The 19551-nt window shown below is 43.9% G+C and overlaps 1 protein-coding gene across 1 annotated transcript in view; it reads right to left on the reverse strand.

Annotated features, from left to right (window-relative positions):
- The window catches only part of Slc22a15 (solute carrier family 22 member 15), a 65908-nt gene extending 54373 nt beyond the window's left edge, over positions 1-11535 (reverse strand). Inside the window, exons 1-2 of the mRNA XM_012517020.2 lie at positions 11475-11535; positions 8942-9195 (exon numbers count right to left, since the gene is read on the reverse strand). Of these exons, the coding sequence (XP_012372474.1) occupies positions 8942-9195; positions 11475-11535 (315 nt within the window). The remainder of the gene's footprint in view (positions 1-8941; positions 9196-11474) is intronic.
- Positions 11536-19551: the final 8016 nt, after the last annotated feature.

Below are 19551 nucleotides of genomic sequence, written 5' to 3' on the forward strand. Positions count from 1 at the left end.
GTCAAGAGATAAACTTTCAAACTTAACAACCGCAGTCAACAGTATGAACCACAGAGAAACCTAGACCAAGAAACACCCTCGTCTGATTAATAAAAACTGAGAATAAAAAATAACATCTTGAAAGCAGCAAGAGAGGAACGACGGCCTACGTACAGGGGAGAAAAAAAATTCACGTTTCAATGGCGGACTGTTTATCAGAATTCCCAGAGACCAGGAGGAAGTGGGATGGTCCTCAAGAATTTCATTTATTTATTTATTTATTTATTTATTGCCACCGGGGTTTGAACTCAGGACCCTGTGCTTGCCAGGCAGTCGCTTATTTTATTGAGCTATTTCCCTGACCCTTATTTATTTATTTTTATGTGCTTGGTATAGGATCTCACTACCCAGCTTGGTCCCACTGATCCTCCCGTTGTTGGCCTCTCCATCACTGGGATTACAGGCGCCACCACGCCCGGCTCAGAGCACTAGGGGAGGTGCCAGCGCAGCATGTGGTGCCAGGGATCGAAGCCGGGCCCTGCGCTTGCCTAAGCGGGCAGAGAATTTTAAAACCCATGAAAACCAAGAGAAAAAACAAAATCAAGGTTTCTTCTCAGATGAAGGAAAACTAAGAGAATGTGTCACTGGCAGAACTGCCCTAACTCAGGGCTAAGGGAGCTTGGGGTAAGGACAACATGGTTTCCTTTTTTAAGTGTCAAATTACAGCACTGTGTAGAACAAAAAAGCCTGTAGAACAACCAGTTAAAATGATTATAACCTAGAAAACGTAAAGGGACAGAAAATGATGCTGATTCTGTGTCGCTCAAACTGAGAGAATCAGAAGATTGTGGCCCATTATTCACATGTAGTGTAATGCTGAAAGTCATCACTGATAAAAGCTGCACAAACAGGTACAGTACAAAGAAAAACTACAAGTAAATCAAAATGGAATTCTATATTTTGCTGAGTTCACACACTTGTAATATTTAAATGATGGAACTAAACAAAAAAAGGGATATAGATGAATGACCATTTTGTATCTGTGCATTCAAAATGGTTAGGATAGATATATAGCTACATTCTCTTAATTCAAGGAATAGAGGGATTTGTTCTAATAGTGTTTGTAAATAGGATATCATGTCTGCATTTTGTACAACAAATAACCACTAGGAAGACAGCATGCAATGTGTTAATTATTGGAACTGTCCTACCAATTCGATTTGAAACTGTCTCATTGCTACTTATTTCTCAATAAAATTATGGGAAAAAAATAACAAAAGAGCTCAAGAAAAGTAGACAGTATTTCAAAGGATAGAATAATAGATTCAGGAATTGAAGCATAGTATCTCTTCTGGGCTAGCCAGATAATTCAGTGGACTAAAGCGCCTCCCGGCTTGCCATGCCACAGCCCCGCCCTGGGGCGCACCAAGATGGCGATTGAGATTGGGCGCAGTGGCGCGCGCCTATAATCCCAATGCTTGGGAGGCTAAAAACAGGAAAATCACTACAAATTCAATCTATGTAGTAAGACCCTGTACACCCTGTAGACACTGTCCTAAATTTATTTAAAAAAAAATTTTTTAAAGTAAGAAAAATGGAATTCTAAAACAATGTTCAATTCATTCATGCGAGGATAGGAGAAAGGTGGGGGGAAATAACACAGAACAAACAACAAGATAGCTCAGCAGCATTAAGTGCCTGCCCGCCACATGCCAGGTGCTGAGTTCGATCCCTGGTACCAGAACATAGATTAAATAAATAAAATAAAGATGCTTGAAAGAGCGAAAAACCCAATAACACCGATGATGTCAGCTCTAACATATGAATAATGACATTAAATGTAAAATATTTCAGTATAACAATAAAGACAGAGGATGGCAGAGAAGACTGAAGAACCCGGCACGAGTGTGCAGTGGCGACAGGTAACTCAGTTCATGCACAGTGAAGCAGTGCAGGCAAGCTGAACGTCCAAGGAGGAAAACATCTGCTACCACTTACTAAAGAAAGGGCTGGCTACATCCAGTGTGAGGTAACTTAGACTTCACATAAGAAAATGACCAGGCATGGAGAGGAACATTATGTAAATATTACAAGTCAAACCATCCCAGGAGTCAAAGTGACTTCCACGTGCTGTGGTGCACACCTGTAATCTCAGCATTCGGGAGGCTGAGGCAGGAAGAGTTCTGTGAGTTCAAGACCAGCTTAGACCACATAGTAAGTCAAGGCCAGCCTGAACTACATAGTGAGACCCTGCCTCAAAAGAAAAAAAAAAAAAAAAAAGTCCAAGTATTCATACACATATACATACAGCAAACAACAGAGGTATAAACTATGTGAATGAGAACTTCAGAAAACTCAAAGGAAAACTGACATTTCTGGCAAGTTAATAAGAGGCATGATCACTTTTCTCTCAACAATCCATACAACTAGACAGAAAGTCAGTAAGACCATACAGGAACAAACAATACCATCTACTAACAGGGCATAAATAATACTTACAAGGCATTATACCCAACAATAACAATACAATATACACTAATTTTGAGGGCCAAAAGAAACCTAAATAAACTTATAAGAATGGAAATCATATTATCATACCACAATGGAATCAAACTAGGAGTCAACAACAGGAAAAGCTCCAAACACTAAGAAACCAAACAATATACTTCAATAATCCATAATGAAAGAGAAAGGTATAAGGGGGAAAAAAAAAGCTACACTGAGCTAAATGAAAATACCACAATATTTGTGGGATACAGTTACAGCAGTCCTATGAGGAAAATGTATAGCCCCAAAATATTTTCATTTGCAAACAGGAAAATCCTCATCCGTAATATAGGCTATTACCACTAAAACATAAAAAAGGAAGAAAAGGGAGGTAGGAGAGTCCAAAGAAAACAGAATGAAAGAAATAATAAAGACCTCAAGTTAGCAAAATTAAAAAATACAAATAATAGAGAAAAAGCAATAAAATAATAATGCTGATGTTTGTTAAAAAAAAGAAATTAGTGGCACTGACAAACCTGTATAATGATTAAATAAATTAACAGAAAAGAAACAAATTATGACTATCGAACAATAAAAGAGTAAATGTGACTTCAGACAGACATCAAAAAGATAAGGTAATACCATAAACAATTCTATACACATAAGTTTAATAACTTAGATGAAATGAGCCAATTCTTTAAAAAGCACAAACTACCACAACTCATTTAAACAGTAACTAATCATTTAAGTAGCCCTGCTTGGGGAGATAGCTCAGCGGCGGTCTAAGCGGCTGCCTGGCAAGTGCAAGGACCTGGGTTCAATCCCCAGTACCGCATGCCTGCCCTGGCCTTCTTGGCCACTGAAACCGGGTGTGACGGCGCACACCTGTAATCCCCAGTAATCCCCTGTAATCTCAGCTAGGGGGCTAAGACAAAAGGATCAGAGTCCAAGCTGCGTAGCAAGACCCTGTACCAAATAAAGAAAAGATTTTTTTTTAATTCTTTAAAGTAGCCCTATATTCTTAAGGAAGTTCAGTTTGTTATCTCCGGACTCCACAGAAAGAAATTTATAAGCCTAGACGATTTCACAAGGGAATCACACTAAACACTTAAAGAACTAACTCTAATTCTATATAATTTCTTCCAGCAAATACAAAAAGAATACATCCCAATTCATTTGGTAAAACTAGTATGATTTTAATACCCAAACCAATCAGAAACAGTCCAAAATAGAAGCTGCAAGTCGAAAACCCTCACAAACTCAGAAGCGAAAGTCCTCAGCAGGATATTAGCAGATAGAATTCAGCAATCTGTGAAAAGAAATACACAATATCCAGACAAAAGGATGTTTTGATATTTGAAACCCAAGCAGTGTAATCTATATGAGAATGTATAACAAAAAAAAAAACATAATTGCTACAGAAAATATATCTGAGAAAATTTAATACACAGTCATGACTTTGAAAAACTAAATCTGGACGAACTTGCAGAGAATTATGTTGAGTACAAAAAGCTAATCCTCAAGAGTTCTAGCAATATGATTCACCTTTATATTATTCTTCAAATGATAAAATGTAAGATTAGTAGTCATGAGGACCTAAGAAAAGGGTGAAAGGGGGGCGGTACCACTCCAGAAGCCCAGCTAGAGGTTGCTCTTGGGGGTACAAGTGCTGTGTGTGAGCCGTACCAACATCAGCATCTTCGCTACGATATTCTTGTCTGGTTTGGGAAACCTGGTAAAGGATTTCTTTGTAGTCAGTAAGTCTGTCTTTCTTCCTTTCTTTTTCAGACGGGGCCTCACTACGCAGTGCAGGGTGGCCTTGAACTCACAGCCCAGGCTAGCCTAGAACTTACAGCAATCCTCCTGCGTCTGCCTCCCAAGTTGCTGGGATTAGGCATGCACCACTATACTTGGCTTTGCAGTATTTCTTGCAACTGGAGGTAAGTCTACAATTATTTCATCATTTACCTATTTATTTTTTTAGGCAGGGTCTCGCTGTGTAATTCAGGCTAGGCCTGAGCTCACAAGTTTGAGGCTGGCCTCAAACTTGCAGCAATCCCCCTGCCTCAGCCTCCCAAGTGCTGGGGTTACAGGTGTGTGCTACCATGCTCAGCCTATAATTATTTTAAAATAAAAATTTCAATTGAAATTTTTTAAAAAACACAAAAGCCAGCTTTAAAAGTTCCCACTGGTAAACAGCATAGCTGAATGACAAAATAATTAGGGTATAAAAACTTGTAAGTCATTGAAAAGCACAGAAATCTATGAGTACATACTTAGATTTAGTGCAGGTCAGGAGACACAGAAGGCAGAAGACAGAGCTCTTGCTTGAAGGGAAGGCGCAAAGCAGGCTGCTCATGTGGAGAAATGCTGCCGTAATAACCGCGCAGCTGTCATCACGTAGCTTGGGTCCCTCAAGAATCATCAAGGGACACTAAGTCAGGGCTACAGATCTGATGAGGACCAGCACACTTACACAGCTCAAAGTGATTCCCTATTGATTTGATTTCTTACTCCTTAAAAGGAAACAACAGTAGTCAAAAAAGGGTACAGATGGGCCAGGTGGGGTTGTGCACGCCTATGATCCCCACACTCTGAGCGACAGAGGTAACCGCAAAAGGCAAGGCCAGCTTCAGCAGCTCAGTGACTTAAAAAGACCCTGCTTTTTTAAAAAAAAGGCAGAGGGCCAGGGATAGAGATCAGCACAAGGGCCCTGCGTTCCTGGAACACCACACAGTGGGGGAGGCCGATGGATGCTGCACATGTCCAGATGTGACGCCCTGACACAGCGTGCACAACCCACTGTCCTCACCCGAGGTACACAACCAAATCAGGTGAAAAGCCTTCAGCCAGACCTAAAATAAAAGTCATTTTTTTTTAAATAATTTTATTGGTACATTTTATTTTATTTTATTTTATTTTTTTAACATTTATTTATTTAGTGTGTGTGTGTGTGTGTGCGTGTGTGTGTGTGGCCAGCTCAGCCCACCAGGGGGCGCGGCTGGCTGGCATGTGGTGCTGGGGGATTGAACCGTGGTCCCCGTGCTTTGCCAAGCTTGTTCCAAGAGATGGCTCAGTGGAATAAGTGCTTCCCTGGCAAGTGCAAAGGACTGAGTTCAATCCCCGGTTCCACCAAAAAAAAAAAGTCGTTATTTTTTAAAGAGGCAGGGATCTATAACCTGTAAACCCATCAGCATCATAAAAGGAAAGCTGAAGGTCAAAGGATACCTGGAAAGACAACGACAGGTATTGCCTGATTTTCGACGAGAGCCAATATGGCTACAAGATAACACAGCTCTCTGAAAGATAATATTAGGTCAAGCAACAAAACTGCAAATGGATGGTGTGCCAAAATTGGTATAGTTTAAACTCTAGAATCGTGTAAAGTCCCTTACCGTGCTACCTAAGGTACCGTGTGAGACTGTCTTCATTTTCAGGAAATACTCGTGGAAGTTAAGTGTAAAGTGGGGGTGAAAGGACACTGTTCCATGCAACTTTAAAATGGTGAAGAAAGAAATAAAGAGACAACAGTGACAACAGTGCCACCGAAGCGGAATATTGTAACAGAGGAGAGTAGGAGAGACAGAGGTGCTCTCTGTACAGTTCTTGAAATTTTTGGTCAGTTTGAAACTATTTGCAATAGGGATATTAAACTGTTACCAATAAAAAAAAATCTGATGTGTAGCATACCTATTTGGATTAATAATTTCAAAAAGTACAATAAATTAAGAGCACAGACATCTCAGTTCATTTGGGTTCAAAGACCAACGTTGTCCTTATTAGCTAATCTTGACCTCAGATAGTAATTTCTTCAGTGAATAAAATGGAAAAATTAATGCCCATCACACAGTGTTATTCTGAGCATGAAGTGATGAGGTAAGAGCCGTGAAATGTCACACGGCCTGACGTATGTAAGAGGTGATATAAAACTATGGTGAATATTCAAATTTTCAAAAATTATCACAGTAAGAGGTACATCACTGTCTCCCACAAAGTGACAGGGATCCATGCAGACCCATGTTTATAGCAGCACAATTATAATACACTGTAGCTGGGGCTGGTGAGATGGCTCAATGGTCTAAAGCACCTACTTGGAACAAGCTTAGCAAAGCACAGGGACCGCGGTTCAATCCCCCAGCACCACATGCCAGCCAGCCCCGCCCCCTGGTGGACTGAGCTGCCCCCCCCCAAATAAATAAAAAAAATACACTGTAGCTAAAGCTTTGAGGCAACCTATAGGATCATCAACAGATGCACAGACAAAGGAACTGTACGATGGAGTAATACTTTGCCATAAAGAAAGATACATGAGGCATTCATGCGTAAATGGATGCAGTGTAAGAGCATAAGATTAAGTGATAAAAGACACACACGTTTAATACTGCAGACTGGTTGTGATGGCGCATGCCTGTAATCCCAGCTCTTGGGAGGCTGTAAACAGGCAGATCACTATGAGTCAGATCTACTAGTAAGACCCTGAACACCCTGAGGACCCTTCCCTAAAATATAAAAAAAAGAACAAGTTTAAATACTGCAAGGTTTCTTATATGTGTCATCTTTCAGACAGAAGACAGATGAATAGGAAGGTAGGAAGTAGGAAGATTTTTCTGTAAGAGTTGGGGAATAAGAAATAGAGGGAGGGGGCTGGTGAGATGGCTCAGTGGTCTAAAGCACCTACTTGGAACAAGCTTAGCAAAGCACAGGGACCGCGGTTCAATCCCCCAGCACCACATGCCAGCCAGCCCCGCCCCCTGGTGGGCTGAGCTGCCCCCCCCACAACCCCCCAAAAAAAAAAAAAAAAAAAAAAGAAATAGAGGGAGCGGGGAGGGAAGAGAGGGAGAAGGGCTGGAAGAAAGAGGACTGAAGGGAAAAATGAGAGGGGGACCAAGACCCGGAGGGAGGGGGAAATAGGGGACGAAAAAAGAATCAGAGGCATGATGCACACGTGCCAATTCCACATGAGAAATGCAACCACTACGTGCTGCAAATGGACACTAATAAAATAAATAGGTACGTCATACCTTGCCACGTATCCCCCACAACAGAGCCCTCACTTAGGGCACAATGACCCCAGCCCTCTTGCCACCTTCTGAAGCACTTCTAGAAGTTCTCTCTTGTGTGTTTAGTTGTGCCCTCATGGACTGTCCAGATGCCCTGAATTGTTTCAAAATGTGTATGTTGCCTGTCCGTTTTGACTTAGACCAACAGCCAGAAGTTGCATGGTGGAGAAGGTGATGATAAGGAGGATAAGGTGATAAGGAGGATAAGGTGATAAGGAGGCTAAGGTGATAAGGGGGATAAGGTGACAAGGGGGACAAGGTAATAAAGACATCCTATTTTTGCAAGCCTTTCTATTGGATGGCACCTGCAGCGCTACCGACTGTATTTGCATCACACCTCGTGTGACGCTCACAAACCTGGAATGCCAGGACCACCGAGCTGTGACTCGTGAAGAGCCTCGGGGTCTCTGCTGTGTCCTGTACGCAGCGAGGAGGAATCCCTGGAGGTTTCTGGTGAACACAGGAGACACGGCCGGGTTCTGATTAGAAATGCTTTGTACTTGCTTGAGAAGTAAAAGCCTTTCAACCCAGGCCTTCCCTGGAAAAGGCCCAGCAAATCCCCCCTCAGCTGGTGGTCTCTGCTTGCAGTGAGCCCTACTCATAGGAGAGCAACGACTGTCCTCTCAGCGTGATGAGGACAGTGAAGGCTGTTGGGAGCCGTAGTGCAGGCACGTGCACACACACACACACACACACACACACACACACACACACGGAGAAGGCTGCGCTCCAGGCCCGGACCTATGCAGAAGGCGAGGCGCTGGGCTCAGCAGGCACTCCGGCACCCTGCAGGGCAGTGATTGGAGAGATCTGGGGAGAGAAAGCTGACTAGCGCAGCAATGAGAACGGGGCTGGCAAGGCTCCCGGCATTCGCCGCTCCTTCAGGTACAAGCCTATTAATTAACAGGATCGCAGGGCCCAAGGGCCAAGCCCCCTTCCAGGCAGGAAGGGGGACCATTTTTGTCTTCACTACATAGTTAAGGTGCCCGGTGGTCCTCTCACAGGATTAGATTAAAAATGCACCACGGGCCTTCCAGGGGGGTCATTCCATTTCCTTTGCTCGACTTTGCTAACATTTGCATACATAATAAAGAGAGATGAAAATTTTAATGTACTTTTTAAAAGGACACTATGGGGTTCTTTGGACTTTAAAAGGACACCATGGACTCTTTTGGAGTGTATATCTTATTCCATCTAACTACTTTGGTAATATGCATACTTCTTCCATGAGTAGAAAGAAGCAAAAAGAATGTTTTTATAGGATAGTCTCCTGGAATACACGAAAACCTTTAGCTCTTAAATTTACAAGACAGTTATTAGGAAATGTGGCAAAAATTTAAACCAGTAAGAGAAAACGGTCCTACACAGACAAGGAGAAGTAACACTTCAGCAGGGAGCGCGGCCGGCGGGGTTACCTCGGAGGCGATGGAGGTGAAGCTACTGCTGAAGTGCACGTGCTTGTGGATTTCGCTGCCGTTGGCCGTCAGGAGCCAGTCCCCGAAGGCCTGCTCTCTGCCCACCGACTGGTTGCTGTGGCTTTGGTTGGGCAGGAGCTCCGCCAAGTCCCAGTGGTACGATGGTGTGGCTCCGACCAGCGCGATGAGGATGGCTTCCGTGGCCACGTAGAGCTGCAAGAGCAAACACAAAACCAGACGCTGCAGGCTGCGCCCTGGTCACGGAAAGTTCGGGAAGCCTGCAGCACTCCTTGCGCAGTCTGCTTCTCGCTTTCCAGTTTGCATACGCTACAGTGATGAGACAGAAGCAGCCCAGCAGAAACATGTGCGGAGGAAGCTTCCCACTGTCTAGGGAGCAGGGCCATCCGCAGTCCATGTGTGAAACCCTTCCTGTTCCTGCAGAGTTCTATTCCCATGGGATAGGTCTCAGATGAAATGCTCTGGAGTCCAGGGCCACGTTACTGGCTCTGATTCTTTTTTTTTTTAAATTTATTTATTTATTTGTGTGTGTGTGTGTGTATGTGTGTCCAGCTCAGCCCACCGGGGGCGGGACTGGCTGGCATGTGGTGCTGGGGGATTGAACCGCAGTCCCTGTGCTTTGCTAAGCTTGCTCTAAGTAGGTGCTTCAGACCACTGAGCCATCTCACCAGCCCCCTGGCTCTGATTCTAAGACTATAACACTCTAGTGATTTTCCCTCCACAGTGCATTTTCAGCTTACATCAGCAGTCACAAGAGGACCAGGAATTCTTGGTCCTGGACTTGCAACTTAGACAAGACTGTGTGCAACAGTTCAGTGACTCGTAAGATAGAACACATAATTAATATCCTATAAATATATTAGAGCAATTAAGGTTCATATGTACTTGAATAGATACAAAAGTAAGACTGAAAATTTAAAGAAAGTTAAAATTCCAGGTATAAATGTTTATTTCACAACTATTAGCTATCATTTTCAAAACCTGGTTTAACTATTGTTGTCCTCCACCAAAGAATATTATTTCACCCATCCACTCAAGAAGTATTTATTGCATATATTTGTCATTTGTCACTGATGGTTCTAGGCTCTGCAGCCGCTCACGACTGGATCCACAGACTTTCGGAACCCAGGCAGCCATTGTATGCTAAGGTTTGCTATGGATATTAGTTCTTATTGATGGAAGATTATTGCAAGTTTAACATTTACTAAGAAAAAGCATAAGAAACCTGCTCCAGATATTATTTTAAGAAACTATCCTTGTTAACTTTGAACCTGATTAAAAACAAAATAAAACACAGTGATTAGCTAAAAATTACAAAGCCCTGGCTTCTCCAGGGCATGTGATATTGCAGACCCTGGACAGATGAGCCAACCAAGGCACCACAAGGTGCTCGGGCCCCTTGGTGGTTTCTTCTCCGGGTTGCAGAGAATTCCAGCAGCAGCGCCTTCCACACCACTCTGCAGGGGCATATCCAGCTAAGTGAATAAGCTAAAGAGCCACAGGCAGAGCAATTTATCATCTCTAGATGATGGAATTACTGTCAAGGAAAGAGAAAAAGAGTCGTGACATTGTATGCATCATAACAGGAAGCTAATGTAAAACTCAGGATGTGATTTTCCCCTCTCGGTGAAGCTGAGAAGATACAAGGCAGCCCCAGTCCACTTGGAGTCGACTGACTGTGGGCCTCCGAGACGTGTGAAGCGGCCACAGGCCAGCATGGGCCGTGCTTTATTATAAGACGCAAAAGCAAACACGTTCCCGCGTTTACATGCTTCCTGCACCCTATGTGCACACGATTAAGGATGTTTCAGAATGGGAGGCGATGTGCTTATAAGAATAAAAACCTTAATAATTACAAGAACAGATAGATTACACATTGAGCAATAGCTCTAATTACAAAGTCATTTTCATCTGTTCAGTGACTGCCTTCCCTGATTACAATCTTCTGGGATTTAATTGCTGGGTATAAAGAAAAGGAAATCATGGGGCAAGAGAACTCTTTCTGGGGACGATGCTAAACACACATTCTGGTCAATGAACAGCCCTCAGTCAGGCAAAGAAAAGTCATCACACGGTCCCTCTAACTGTGGTCCTCGCTACTTCTGGGCATGGCACTCCCTTGACGTGGCGGGCCCCCCTCCTGCCATGCGTGAATGTCTGAGCTTTTCCTATGGGCCAAGATGCAAAGGCAGACCTGCCTTCTTGCTATCTGCCTTCCCTGCAAGCCCTCCGACATCTCTGGCTGCTCTGCTCCCCTCCAGAGCTCCGCCTAGACCGCCTCGAGCCCATGTGCCTTTCTGTGCAGCAGATTTATGTTTATCCGTCTTTGGCTCCCTAAAAACATGCCCAGGGCCTACACGCTGGACAAAGGAACAATTCAGTGGTGGAGATGGACCACTAAGAATAATAGCACGGCCTCTACGGTGCCAAGTGTGTCAGTACTAGCCCAAGTTCCTGCAGAGTGTGCAGAGCACACAGATTTATCTTAACTGTTCTAGGATATGTGATGTTTTACGTAAATGGGGAACGTCCCGAAGGGTCTTCTCCTCTGGGCCATGTTTCGTCATGAAGGCCATCATTCTCAGCAAACACTACAATTTACAGAAAGGAGTTTAAAAAATGCAAAAATGGGGCTGATATATTCCTTTAATCATAAAGCAGGAAAGCCATCAGAATTATCAGTATTAATCAGTATTAACCAGTTTCATTTCTAGCAATCTGTACATAAACATTTTCCATTTTTCTGTCTTTCTCCTGCCCTGCACAATCTCCCTAGCCCACGTAATGCACAAGTGTACACACACACACACACACACACACCAGAATACAGGGCCACAGAAAGGTCAGAAACCTACAACCCTTCTATGCAACGCCAGCCTCAACAAAACCTTAGAAGTCTATGATTATGTTCAGTTTTGCTGGCCAGGAGGGAGACAGAGTAGGCAGACAGTAATTACACTACACAATAAACACTATGCAGTGGGCATTGCGAGATTAGGTCAAGAAGTAGGCGAAACTCCACATACGGGTCCGTGAAGTCCTCCACACCCGAGCCACATACACAGATCACATGGTTAAAGACAGTCAAAGACAGCTTAGCCGTGAATGAGTCATGGGGACGCACCCTCACACAGAGAGCAAGGAGGTAGCCTTCCTCCATCTGCCCCTTTGACTCCGACTGTCTCACACATCCTGTACCTTTTCTCCCAGCAAATAAAAACACTCTCAGGGCCAGCGAGATAGCTCAGCAGACCAGGCACCTGCTTAGGCAAGCGCAGGGATGTGGGGGGCATCGATCCTAGTACCACATGCTTGTCCCACCCCCAGGCACCCTGAGCCTGTGACCGAGTCCAGGCGTGGAGGTGCACGCCTGTAATCCCAGCACTGGAGAGGCTGTAAACAGGAGGATCACTAGGAGACCGAGCTGTGTAGTGAGACCCTATACCAAATACATTTAAAAAAAAAATTATCTCATTCTTCCTCTATTACTCTACCACTTCCACGCATACTTCCACCCACATATTTTTGCCTAATGAAATTGCACCCATCAGCAGATGGGCCTTAAAGCCACAATAAGAAACCATCATCCATTCTCCTACTGAGTGGGACTAACAACGTCTCAAATAAATCATTATCTTCTCTGGCTCTTCCTCCAGGGAAAGAGAACAAGTACCACAGATGGCTGGGGCTTTTTTTTTTTTTTTTTTTTTTCTTCTTCTTCTCCCTTTCTATGTAATTATAATTAGTAAAGTGACTAAAATGTACTAGGGGATTGAAATTTTGAAAGTTTCAGAAAGCGAAGTATTAAAAGTAATTTTATACCAACACCATTATAAGCTTGTATAATGTGTCCCATAAATTATATCATCACACTAGCTAGCACTGTGGAGTCACGGGAGTATGATGTTCATTCGGCAAAGCAGGATGAATGAGATACAGGGCAATTAAGTGGCTCATTCAAGGGTTTGTGTAACACTAATAGCAAAAGCCAGGATGAGAACGAGAGCCACCTAACTTTGGGACCACAGCCTTTTTCAGCAGAAATAGAAGGAGGGGGCATCATCAAAGATTCTACTGTCCTTCCTGTTTGTCTTTTATGCATTTAGTGCTGAGTTACTGAATACAGCAGCAAGGCCTCAATCACCAAGGCAGGATTGTGAGCACAGTACCTACCACAAAGGGGCGTTCAGTGGCTGGCTGAGGCGACGGCTTGGGCCTAGATGTCCCCGTCAAGTCTCATGTGCTCACAGGTGGGGCTTTTTGGAGGCTGTGTGGTACTGGGATTAAGGATGTATGATATCTGTGTTAGCCCCTAGTTGGGTCTGTGTAGCTCTGGGCATGGCCAGAATGATTTACTGAAGTCAGAAGCCCGGCCCTGGGTGTCAGTGGCACCAATCAGTAGACGAGGGGCCTAGATAGAAGTTAAAGGGACAGAGAGTGGGCAGGGTGCTTGCTGCCGCCTGCGTGCTCTGCCACGGATCGTTTCTTCCCTCCTTGCTGCCCTGCCATGGAGGCAACTGTGGACCGAAACCTACAAACCGGGAGTCCTCCATCACCTTGTGGGTGCCCCGGAAACACAAAAGGCTCCTAGGAGACCTGGCTGACTGGTGGTTCCTATATAATCTGTGGATAGAACTTAAAATGAATTTAAACATTCCGCACAAGTGGAGCTGAATGAAGCAAACCCTTCCCTATGCTAATCCGTCTACAACCATGTCTCCTGATCAGGGTCCCTGAAACTCCTCATGATACTCTGAAAAAAACATATTCATGGAGAAATGCTAAAATTTGCACGGACCAACTGCGACCTCATCCACACTCAAGCTGTGTGTGGGCCTACTCAATCCCCTGGGCACAACTTCACCTGTTATGCGGTGTGAAGAGCGAGTAAGCCCGTACCCGAGCCTGAACCTCAGCTCTAGTGAAAATGAAGAAAATTCACTCCCTCTGAACTGCATACTCTGTCCCAATAAAACCTGACGCTCATGGTACATCCTTTCTGACTTACTCCCGCCTAGCTCGCCTGCCCTGTCCTGGGGATTGGCTGGATGCTTGTCTAGGCCACCACCAGGTTGTGCGTACGATGCAGACTGTATGGATGGTTCTCTCCAAACATTAGTGCACAAAGTCTGACACTGGGCCTGGGGTAGAGCGGCTTGTCCTATCTGGAATGACCTCTCTCCTCTCCAAACCCAAACTTTGAAGTTCAGCTGAACCTCAGCTTCTTTCTAAAGGCTTCAGTGAACTACTGTAGACCAGTCTCCTTAATAGTCAGTGCAATAGTTGACTGTATTATTTACTGGGACAACGTTGCTTTGTATCATTACTTGGGTAGATAAGAGTTCAATTCCAGTTTTCTAATGGCCTGCCGCGCACTGTATGAAAGAAACAGAAACACACTTCCTGCAAACAACATGTATACACGCAGAATATCACAAGTACTTTTTCAGCTAATTCCTTAAAGAATGGTGTGGTTAAAATGAACATGAATTAACCAGTAAACCTGCAATGTTGCTTTTGTTCTCAACATTAATTAAGATTTTGGGCAAAATATTTTATCTGCATGTGCTTCTCTCTTTCAAATAAGCTGGGAATGTGACCACCTGACCACCCCTCCATCTGTCATTTAACTGTAACAAAATTTTTTTAGCAAGGTACCAGCACTTTGCAGTGCGATATATCCTGCATTTCAGGCGATAACAAAAATGTTTAAGACATTCTTTCTTCCGTCTTGCAGACACATGCAGTCAAGCGAAGATAACAAATACATCCAAAGCTATAAATACAGGTCAGATGGTGATGAAAGCATAGTGAGGTATAGGAGAACCAGCAGTCACGAGGGCAAAAAGAAAGCAGAGGTACAGTCTACCTGCAGGAATCAGAAAAAGCTGTGAAAGGTCGCTAGGGAGTTAATTAAAACAACACTCAGGAGAAGGGATTATTTGCTAAGAGCAATAGCTCACGCACAATCAAGAGAGTCAAGAGTGTATTTTTAGGGCTCTGTGAAAACCTATAGGGCTCACTCCGCTTTGGTCATCTGAATATCCATGTCAGAGTCTCGCTTTAAATGAATTCAAGTAATTTAACTAGTAAATTAGCATAAAGACAAAATGTGTTATCGTTTGCTAGATGAATATTACTAAAAATAAATATAATATAGTTGTGTATCGGCCAGAGCATTAGCTCAGTAGAATACGTGTTTGCCTGGCAAGCACAAGGCCCTGAGTTCAATTCCCATATCGGAACAAAAAAAAAAAAAAAGCTGTGTATCTGTAATTCCAGCACTTAGGAGGCTGAGGCAGGAGACTGCAAGTTCAAGGCCACCTGGAACACACAACTAGACCCAGACTTGAAAAACAAAACCAAACCCCATGCTGTTACAGAGCCCAATGCTGACTAGTAAGCTTTTATCCAAGGCGGGTCATAAGCGAGGTTTGCAGGTGAGATTGCGGGGCAGTGAAAGCGACACACAGCTGTTGCTCTTCCGCTCGGAGCATGCGGAGCCGGGCTTCATGCATAGTCATTCCGCGGCCCACTGGCCTCCGGGTGTGGCCCACCGCTGGGCCTGCGCTGCCCCTCCCTCCTCTGGCTCCTTCAGCGGCTCCACCCCTTGGCCAGGCACCTGTTTAAGAGTGTGATGAGGGGCCGGGGAGATGGCTCAGTGGAATAAGTGCTTCCCTGCAAGTGCAAGGGTCTGAGTTCAATCCCCGGTTCCAAAAAAAAAAAAAAAAAAAAAGAATGTGATAAAAGGCAGTTGCTTCATGCAGGTGGCAGACAGGAGCATGACACAGCTGGTCAGTTCCGTGGGCCCCACATCGTCCCCTTGCCTCCCTCACAAACTGCTGAAGCAGTTCTCACAACAGTGTCATCGGATTTCTGTAATACTTTATTCACTGGTTACAAATACAAACATACACACACACACACACACACACACACACAGAGACACACCCCTCCTTCCTAGGAACTAGTTCCGCTTCCTTCCTCTCTGGCTGAATTATGACTGACACAACCATAAACAAATATGGCAAAACATTAGTATTTATTAAAACTGGAAGTGGTGACGTGTGTATTTGTGACATTATTCTCTGTATTTTTCCATTTTAAATGCTTCACAATTTAAAAAGAAAACTTAAAAGAAAAATGAACAATAAATATAATTAAACAGAAGAATGTTATTAGGTAATGTTGTCTGCTAAAGTCGGAGCCATCTGCAGTTCCTCAAATCTAGTTCTTTTTTTTATTAATACAGAAATATTTAAAAATGTTTTGAGAGCTGGCCAAATAGCTCAATGGATTAAAACACCTGCAAGCAGGCGCAAGGGCCGGAGGTTCGATCCCTGGGCCTGGCGTGCTGCCCCACCCCCCCGGCACAATTGAAACTGGACATGGTGGCTCACATCTGTAATCCCAGCTCTTGGGAGGCTGTAAGCAGGCAGATCACTATGAGTCTGATCTAGTAGTGAAAGCCTGAACGCCCTGTAAACCCTTTCCTAACATACAAAAATAAATAAAATAAAAAATAAAAATGTTTTGAGAAGTTCTAGCATCAAATAAGATTTTTCTCCTTAGGTAAACATAAAGATTAAATAACTGAACAGACAAATAATTTTCTCACTGTATGAGTTAATGCTATAGAAAACAATTTTCAAGTAGCACCTATCTCTTAGTAATTAGTGGGTTATTACTAAGAATAGACTATTTATTGGATGGCAAAATGCTACCTATATTCTTCAAGAATTTAGAATAAGATAGTTTTAAAAAAATTTTGATGGAGGGCCAGCAAAATAGCTCAGTGGTCTAAGTGCCTGCTTAAGTAAGCGCAAGGACCAGGGTTCGATCACAGGCACCACATGCTGTGCCAACCCTGCCTGCCCCTGGGCGCCCGGAGCTGGCCACTGAGACCACGCGTGGTGGCACATGCCTGTAATCCCAGCGCTGGGAGGCTGAAAACAGGAGACTCACTAAGAGTCCAAGCTGCATAGTAAGACACTGTATCAAATACATTTTTTTAAATAAACTGATGGAATAGCATGGCATAAAGAAACAAGTTGAGCACTATCCTTGGACAGAGGGAAAAATATGTCTTCTCCGTGGACATGGTTTTGACAGAGAAGAAATAACTCCTTGGAGAAACACAATAGCTGAAGACAAAACTTAATTTTGAAGTAAAAGGAAAGGATTTAGACATTTTATGGCAGATAACCTCTATTTGATCTGTAAAGCAGTGAAAACAATGAGTATCAGGGGAGCAAGGGGACAGGAGCCAGAAGCGTGGTCCTGAGAAGAGCGGTACAGCTATCTAATCTATGAGGCTGCGCATTTATGAGCACATCAAGGCATCCCAAATATTGCCAAGAGACCAAATGGGGTGATTAAAACAGACAAATGTGCATATTTACGGAACAAAAAGTCTGAGAGGATAATTATTAAAATGTGAGCATGTTTTATTTCAGGGTGACAGAAACTGGTGATTTTTCTCCTTTTATTTTCTCTTTTTCCTACAATCACCATATACACTCCATGGAACACCATAAGATGCTACTTGGTTTGAGTGTCTGGACACACAAACCAGAGCGGAGACCGTACAACTGTGGGTCATCAGACTGGAGGACCTCTTTCCTGTAGGACACCCCGTAACTGTGGTGATCGACCAAGCGAGTACCGGGAAAACCTCAAAGGCAAGTAATTATGCCATTAACTCCTGGGTTCCGAGCAACTTCAAGGAACTTCTACCTTGCGCAGTGAGTTCACCTTTCATGCTGTAGCTGTTTCCAAGCGCACAGCCGAGGCTGCGGGGTCATTCGTCCACAGCCACTCTGACATCTTGCAGCAGAGGTGCGCACCACTCACGCCTAGCGCTTCTGCGGCCTGTTCACCTCGCCTGTCTTCATAACCGGAACGGCTTCCGTTGTGCTGTCGGGGAGATAATACCTTCTCTTCTTGGGTACATGCTGCCAGAGTATGTGGAGAACTGCCTTCCAAAGAACGCCCCAATTCCTGAGAAGTTCTAGGCCCAGGGGTGCTCTACACCTGCACGATCTCCTAACCTTGCCAGACGACAGATCTGCGACTTCCCCGCTCTACACCAGGGGGCAGCGTCCGCCTACAGACAAACTTCCTGAGGCCACGTGGCTTTGGTCTTTGGACCCTGGGGTCCCACCCACATACCTGGCAGAAGGAATGCAGGCAGAGCTGGTCCAGTTCATCATCAACTCTCAACAGACCCATGCTCTAGGCCACTGCCTGAGATTCCAGGTAGACCTGCGTTCTCTAGGAACGTGTTCAAACTAGCAGAGAAGCCTGCTGGCTGGTCATAGGGCTTGGGGTCACTATGAAGCTCTTGTGGATGCCCGGGGCTCCCATCCTGACTGAACCTCTGCTGGTGCTGAGGGCTGACCTTACTAACTGCGGCACAATAAGGTCTTCACCGATGTCTGCGGTGTGCGCATCACCACTTGCTTTTGATAGGGAGTTTGGAAAAGCCAGATCTCTTTGCAGCCATATTTCATCGAAAGGAAATCTTGCATGTCCTTGTCCCAGGGAGGAAGGGATATTGTGACAAATAAGCAGGGAAGGAGGTACATGGTGCTCTGTACAAAGTTTAAAAAAGCACCTTGCATAAAACACACTCTACCCCACCTATTGTATGTGGTGTTACATGACCACAATTCATAGTCATCATTGATTCAGGGAACATCAACCAAAAGAATAAATCATCACTCTCGCTGGGCAAACTGAAACATTCTCTCCAGACATGTGCATCTTCTTGTCCTTACCAATTTTGTGGCTTGAAAAAGCAAAATTAATAAGAATGAATTGTAAAAATGTATCACATTTGCTCCATATTTTATTTCTTTTTTTTTCTTTTTGCAGTACCAGGGATTGAACTCAGGCCCTTGCGCCTGACAGGCAAGCATTTATTCTACTGAGCTATCTCCCTGGCCCCTCCATATTTTATTTTATTTTATTTATTTATTTTTTAGAATTATTTATTTATTTATTTATTCATTCATTTTGTGTGTGTGGCCAGCTCAGGCCACCAGGGGGCAGGGCTGGCTGGCATGTGGTGCTGGGGAATTGAACCCCACTCCCTGTGTTTTGCTTAGCTTAGCTTGCTCTAAGTAGGTACTTTAGACCACTGAGCCATCTCACCAGCCCCCCCTCCATATTTTAAAAATGCAATATCACAGATCTCTTTTGTCACCAACCCAAAGCTCATTCCACCCCTTCCTTCCCAAGAGGCAATCAGTCTAGTAATCTACTTCACGTAGATTCTTCTAAATTGTGAATCCTCTTTCACAAACCCAATATAGTCATGTTTTATGTGTTTTTAAAATTTAATATTTCAACATTAAAATTTATATGGTATTTTTCACGTTACCTTTTTTCGCTTAAGAGATGCATCAGTGCATGTGCTTTAGAGATGCATCTATGTATTTACAGACAGATCCAATTCATTTGTTTTATTTGTGAAGTCCTACCAAATTCATACCTCTTTACCTATTCACTTCGGGGAGATGGCTCAGTAGAATAAGAGCTTGCCTGGCAAGTGCAAGGGCCTGAGTTCAATCCCCAGTTCCAAAAAAAAA

Source organism: Octodon degus, unplaced genomic scaffold, assembly GCF_000260255.1.
Source record: "Octodon degus isolate 3935 unplaced genomic scaffold, OctDeg1.0 scaffold00140, whole genome shotgun sequence".
NCBI classification, from domain to species: domain Eukaryota; kingdom Metazoa; phylum Chordata; class Mammalia; order Rodentia; family Octodontidae; genus Octodon; species Octodon degus.